Genomic DNA, 6,828 nt, shown 5'->3' with positions numbered 1-6,828 from the left:
CCGACCCAGTTAGACACGGGGATATCGCTCTTCGACGATTCAAGCAGCAGCAGCAACAGTTCGATACCCATCAGCGCGAGTTGCAGCAGGTTACTGATCTGGCAATTGTCCACTTCTTCGTGTCCCACATCGCGACGAGCAAATTCGGAAATGCGGCTAGCATGGAAGCTGCATTCACGATTGCGATTTCACAACACTGGCAATATGCATCGGGTGAGGCCGCGCATCTTGCAGGGCTGTTGCTGTCCATGGCTAAGAGCGGAGGATCCCAAGACCTGACTGTGTCTCGCTGCACAACCGAGCGCGATCAGTTGCTGCTTGTGTTGGCTGAAGTTTGTGTTTGGGCTTTTTCACCTGATAACATTGAAGTAGTGCAAAATTTGCTGGCTGCATGCCACCCGTTGCTGCTGGAGAACGTCAACTCCAGCGGTTCTGGTGTTGTCGATGAGAGAAAAGAACTCCGTGAAGCGTACTTCGAGTGTGTTGGGCGATGCTGGGGTGCCATGGATCGTTTCCTGCAGACGCCGCGGGCGACTCAGACGACGATCCATAGTGTACGGGCATTGAGCGATGCCGTGCTGGGCGTCGTCTACAGTGACCCAGAACTGGAGTCTCTGCGCGTTGGATTGAGGGCCATGCTTCAGCGACCCACGATAGTGCTCGAAGATAGCAAGGAAAATATTTCTGCAACCTCTGACGCGTATGACTCTGTTATCCCACGTTGCAATCTCGTGGGGTGGCAGAGCTTCGTAGCGCAAGTACGAGAAGGCTATCTGGTGCGTTCTTTAAAGGACCTTATCAAAAGTGCAGGGATTCTCACGTATCTCTGTGCATTAACATTAGAGAGAGCAGTATTTGGGGCGGGGACCCATGCAAGGTGCGAGTCAATGGACAGCAGACTGGTTGCTGCAGCCTGATAGCCTTTCAATGTCATCTTTACGTGGCACAAGCGAGAAGCGATGACAATTATATGCAAGCAGGAGGGCCAACAAACCAGGACGTACCATCAATGTGGACATCATGCCTAGCACTATCACAACTACTGCATCTGAAGCTAGCGGCCGCTGGGGATCCGCTGCACACGCTTTATGTGCGTAGTTGGACGAGTTTTAAGTCATGTCTTACTCCGAGTATAGACCCTAACGCCGTGTCTTGTGTAGGTCCAAGCGGAGCCGTCAGTGCTGTCACGAGACAACGCATGGTTGCGGCTTATTTGTGATAGCCGAGTGCGTGTGGCTCCAATTGCTTTTAACGGCTTGACAAGTTTGATTGGCGGAGTTTCGTCTTGCTTTGGAGGCGACTACGTAGCGTATCGCCTGGAGCGACAGGAACCAACAATCAATTGCATTTGCGTGGAGTTTTACTGGTGGCCAACAGGGATAGCTCAAGGCGGAGTGCAAACTCGACTGACCGCCTTCCGGAGCGTCGTGACACTCAAGTCGGAACCCAACGGTGCGTTCATGGAAGTGCGTGTGAATTTGGAACGCGGTGTCGTGGAGAACCAAACCATCGTCGCGGCAGCGTTTCCTCAGCTGGAGTTGTGGTCTCCAGCCGAGCGGGTGCAGGCGGTTGCAGGCTGGGAGCCCTGGCTCTCGATCGAAGGTGTCTATGTGCAGAAATGAGGAAGTTGAAGTGCAAAACGCGATTATCGAAAAATTCTCGGCAATGTGTTGAATATTGTGCCTACTGTGCTACATGTAATTAACGCGAAGTAAAATTAAAGGGTAGACCGTGGCGATATCGTATGTGCAGAAGTCGCGATCAGCTCGAGGACTCTCGAGATTTAATGCACTACAGAAGAAGAGAGTGCAAATGCAGATAAACCAAAAGTGGAGATGAAAGCGATACAGCAGCTTAGAAATAAAACAGGTTGTGTTGCACGCCTTCAAGAAACGCAACTTTTAGCTGTTTTCTTTTACCTCACCTCTTGAATTAAGTTTCACATGTCAATTTGATTGCTACGACTTGTAATGAAAGTGGGGCCCGCAACACAGCACTCTCGATGCAACTTTTGCAAGAATTCGGTGTTCGCAGTCAACAACGAGTTTACGTGGCCGAAACAACTTGTTTCAATATCATCGTTTCAATTAAAATCGGCTTCGGTTGGCTTCGATTGTGTTCTGCGCAATGCTTTTGTGAATTCGATGCCAATCTGGACCACATCAACCTTTCGATCATAAAGATCACAACCGACTTCTTCTTTATCCTGAGCATGCACTCAGTTTCAACTTGCAACGCATTACCGGTACATGCGTAATATCGAATCCCACAGAGAAGCGCGGACGAAATTGATTCACTGCACTTACTGTAGATGTCAAGTTGAGCCTTAATGATCCAGCGAGGAGTATTTTCATCGCTGGTTTATCTCTTGCCTCCAAAATTTGGCATTTTTTAAACATTTAATGTGCACTCACCATACAGTACCGGTACATGGCTTCTGCTGTATCCTAAATTATTTCTTTACGTGTTAAATTTTGTTTTAGGAAAAATGATGTGTCAAATCCGACCAAATTTATTTACAGGGTATTTTAATTCGAAGTGAAGGTGGCAACTTCGACGTGTCTTTTGCACATCGCACATTTTATTTCGGTTGGAAGAGGGCAGTCTTTATCAGTGAAATAAACCACCCACTTACAAATGCCAGGTTTTAGTCGTGCAGCATAGCACTTTTCTGACCCGGAATATCTGCTCCATTGCCCCATCTAGCAGCGCCGCTACCGTTCATCCAGCGGCCCCGACCGTCGTGTGGCCACCTCCATCGTCGACTCCATCAATTTATTGTCCAACCCCATGAGTGTTCCATCCGGCGCTGCAACTCCAGTGCCGTTCCAGTCCGCGCCTGTGCAGCTGCAGACTCTCGTTGTCCCGCAGCTTGTATCCCCAAGCAACCCGGAGACGCTCGAACAGCTCCTACAGAACTTTGTGCGTGTCTACGAGGAGCGATTGCTTGTGGATATCGCTGCCAATCTGTATCGCGAGTTTGCGCGTGGTGGCGGCATTCAGCACGAAGATATCGGCAAATTGCTGTCCCATTTCCCTCCCAAGGTCGTTGAAGGCGTATTCGCCCGCTATGACCAAGCTGGGCGTGGTGTCGTAGACGCACGCGCCTTCCTAGCACTCGTGCGGTATTTAAACTTCGGCAACGGCTTCTGCGATTCATGTTTTGCTCCTATTGGCGAACACGAGCGCGGCTTCATGTGCTTGGAATGCCGAGCTGGAGGATATATCCTCTGTGCCAGGTGCTACCCAAGAGGAGTGAGTGGCGAGGTACACCCACCCAATCACCGCTTCGTACCGGCCCAGGAGATGCTGGAGATGCTGGCGCCTCCACCCGAAGACAGAGATCAACTGCCTAATGGCGTCGGTGTGTTCCTACGCACCCACATCTCCACATTATTCGCGCAGATGGACACGGATCGAGATGGTCGCAGCACACAAGACGAGTTCCGTGCCTTCCAGAAAGCGCAGGGCTGTGCTGACAGCTACATCGAATTTCTGCTGGGTTTCGGGGGCAGTCTGGACGGTATGATCTCCAAGAAGGAGCTTCTGTATCTCGTCACAGGCCAAAAGATGACAAGACAGTGTGACGAATGCTCTGCGCTCAAGTTTGTCGGTCAGGACCAAATCCTCTCGTGTCTCGAGTGCATCAGCGATTACGACTGCTGCGTCGAGTGCTGGCAGAGTGGACGCTGTCAGCATGAACACGCCAACTTCCGCATGTCTGAGCCGTTCCAACTTCGTTTCGCCGGTCTATGCTATCGCTACTCGCACGACGAGTTGTGGCTTCCCTCTGTAGGCAGCTACGAGCTCTGGGCGCCCTATGAGCCTTTTCTTGGCGAGAAGCTACGGGTGTACGCGAGATTGGGCCCCACCGCAGGCGTACGGCCACTACATGCTGCCCAAGTTTACACAGCCGCAATCGGCTGCTTTCTTCGACCGACACTACGGTGCCGCGACGGCAGCCAACAATGCAACCAGCAACAGCGGACAATCCAACAATGGCGACTTGTTTAACTCCAGCCTTGACATATTCAACGAACAGATTCCTGACTTTACCCAAGACACAACTCAGCCGTTCGACTGGGCAGGCGCTACCGGCGAAGTGCTTTCGTGGTTTTACTAGATGCGAAGCGTGAACACCGCGGACCGAAAGCTCGAATTCCAGACGCTTTCGCCACGGACGTGGACGTATTATCAAGAAGAAACGCGCGGTCCAGAAGAGATGCATACAGTACCATTTATCGGTCAGCCTCAATACAGCTGCTAAGTACTAGTAATACATGGATCTAACGTTAGGTAGTTAGTGGTGTGGCTGGCGTGGTGGCTCCAATATGACCAACCGAAGGGTGTGGGGATCTGTTGCAATTGCAGTTGTCTACGTTTCGGTGACTGCTTTACATTCGTCTTCGACACGCTATATTAATAACTTGTTACGTTGCTCTAATCGAGCATGAAGCTTCAAACCTCGAAGGCGCAAAGCAGGGTTGATAAATGAAAAGGGAAAGGAATTTGTGACAGCTACTACTTCAAGAATCTTCGACAATACGGTAACTCTAAATGGAGCAAGAGGATAGCAGTTCGTAGGATTCGTTGCCAAGTTACCTAGTTCTTAGGTATTAATAATAGGCTCAATCGGTGACGGCATGTATCTTGTGAGTCACACTGTGACAGCGACCAGCAGGTGGTAGCTGGATACACGACGCCGAAATGGCTCAAGACTTGAGTCAAAACAGCTTAGCTGCCCTACTACGGACAAGTTGTTAAACAACGGCAACGGGTACATCCTCGGAGGATTCACTGGAGTGCGCCCGTCGTCTGGCAAACAAATAACGACTTGCATCAGCTGAATCAATCAACAGGTGGGATTTCTACGCAGATTTCTTCATTTAAAATGACTGCCACTGCGCAGCCATGATCGCCACGATGCCGACAGCGTCATTCGGTGACTTACAAGTACATATACACTACATGTATTGCTTTGCAGGCGCCGCCGTTGTGTACATGTATAAGTCATGAGATGCATATGATTCGCAGTGCGACTTTCGCACCACGCGCTGGCGGCAAAACGTGAAATGATTATCCCTTATCAGCCAAATCTTTGGGGATTTGCTACAGTAGCACGAATCGTGCTATTAATACTGTAGCAAATCGTGCCACGATTACGCGGCAGTGGCCTCCTGGTCCTGGCTGTCCTCCAGGCACGAGGACAAGGGCATCTTTTAGTTGGGACTCAATGCAAACAGTTCGTTTAACGGCTGTTAGGATAATGTCAGGGCTAGCGATTGTGTTCCGCGGTCAATAAGTAATTAGAAAACCTACAAGTTGGAATGGATAAGAAGGGGTACCGGTACCATAGTAACAAAACTTAATCGAGATTAAAATGTGCGCCCTGTTGGTCTTGGCAAGAGCCATTCGTGGCGAAGATATCTGACGCTTCTGCTCGCAGTCGCTATCCCGGCTTTAAATGTCAACCAGCGCTTCTTCTCGCCAAGCTACGAAGTCTTCCGCAAAAAGCAAAACAAATGCAACTTCCACCTTCTGCACCACGTAGAAAAGAGGCAAGGTAGTAATATTTAGGCTGTCGTCGCTCAAAAAGGGTTAAAACCAGTCGTCCAAATCGATAAATGGAAATCAAAAATGGTGCTATAATCCTAAAAACAGTTTAAAAAATACCTAAATCACCTCAAATTGGGCGTGCGACACCTATGTCCCGGATTGCTCTCGATACAGTTCGCTATTCGCCCAAAGCGGTCAGTTTCAAAAGTAACTAGCCGCGCTCAGACCACACCCCTGCTGGCGTCTGTAGCGTTGCAAACTCAAAGCCACACTCGACCGACCATCCTGAGGGTTTACGCCAACGTCGTGGCGACGTAGCGCAGTCGACAGCATGCCGAACGTCGAGGACGCGGACGTTCCGCTCCTCCAGAGCAACTCGCGCCGCCAGCGCGCACCACTCGCCAAGAGCGACCGTAAGTGGCAAAGAGGTTTGCCTCTGAATTCAAACAACACCGTGACTGACTCCGTGCCTTTCGCAGTGCCAATCATGACCGACATGGACGAATACATTTGCTATGGCGACCGCGTCGCCTTCCTGTGCGAGGGGCAGCTCCTCGCGCTCACCCACAAATTCAACTTAACATACCAGCAGATGGCGCTTTTGGCCGCCTCCACACTCGCCACAGGCGGACTCATGGGCATCGCCGGCTTCTTTGTGTGGCGTAAGGGACTTTTCCGTAAACGTTACGCAGCGCTCTTCGGTGCCGAGATCTACAACGAGGACGATCTCATCGGCTCCGAGGACCCATCGGTTGTGACGCTAGACAACGTCCCTCTATTAGGCGGAGATAGAGACATTCGCAGCAAAACCCAGTCAACTTTAACCTCCAGTCGCATCACCGCAACTAGCGGCGTGGCAGGAGAGCCCGACGATCCTGTCGGAGGATCCAAAGCTGCCCACGGGTCGGTGGCCTTTCGACTGTTCGAGTTCGACCCAAAGAAGCAACAACTCGTCTTCTCAAGTGTGACGGGGTCACACAGCACCCTGCGCTAGTGGAAGTTATCTTCCGAGAGTATACAAACTCTCAGTGAACGGCAGTTCACAGGTCCCCTCTTTAATTAAAGAGAGCGAAGTGACCTAAATAAGGTAGATTGTAAACTGAGTATATATAGATAGGTTAAGTTTGGGTTTAATACAAACTGTTAGTTACCTATAGAAATGCAATGTCATTTGACCAATGGTTGGCTTTGAACGACCTTGGTACCTTGTACCAAATATCTCGGAGTATGACGTGTCATACTCCTGAAGTGTGAAGTGTCACACTTCATGTA

General features: G+C 50.4%; 3 protein-coding genes across 3 annotated transcripts; all 3 read left to right on the top strand.

Annotated features, from left to right (window-relative positions):
• Positions 1-1,009: 1,009 nt before the first annotated feature.
• On the top strand, positions 1,010-1,622 carry PITG_14453 (uncharacterized protein; the record flags this gene model as incomplete). Its single annotated transcript, XM_002898869.1, has 4 exons — positions 1,010-1,090; positions 1,161-1,304; positions 1,359-1,427; positions 1,533-1,622. The coding sequence occupies 4 exons, from the start codon at positions 1,010-1,012 to the stop codon at positions 1,620-1,622; spliced, it is 384 nt and encodes a 127-aa protein (XP_002898915.1).
• Positions 1,623-3,717: 2,095 nt separating this feature from the next.
• Positions 3,718-4,123, top strand: PITG_14452 (uncharacterized protein; the record flags this gene model as incomplete). Its single annotated transcript, XM_002898868.1, has 2 exons — positions 3,718-3,849; positions 3,905-4,123. 2 exons carry the CDS (start codon positions 3,718-3,720, stop codon positions 4,121-4,123), a joined length of 351 nt encoding a protein of 116 aa, XP_002898914.1.
• Positions 4,124-5,783: 1,660 nt separating this feature from the next.
• On the top strand, positions 5,784-6,550 carry PITG_14451 (uncharacterized protein; the record flags this gene model as incomplete). Its single annotated transcript, XM_002898867.1, has 2 exons — positions 5,784-5,969; positions 6,036-6,550. The coding sequence occupies 2 exons, from the start codon at positions 5,888-5,890 to the stop codon at positions 6,548-6,550; spliced, it is 597 nt and encodes a 198-aa protein (XP_002898913.1).
• Positions 6,551-6,828: the final 278 nt, after the last annotated feature.

The sequence above is a fragment of the Phytophthora infestans genome, genomic scaffold, assembly GCF_000142945.1.
Source record: "Phytophthora infestans T30-4 supercont1.34 genomic scaffold, whole genome shotgun sequence".
Lineage (NCBI taxonomy): Eukaryota > Oomycota > Peronosporomycetes > Peronosporales > Peronosporaceae > Phytophthora > Phytophthora infestans.
Note: the sequence above shows the minus strand (reverse complement) of the source record. Positions and strands in the feature narration are given on the sequence as shown.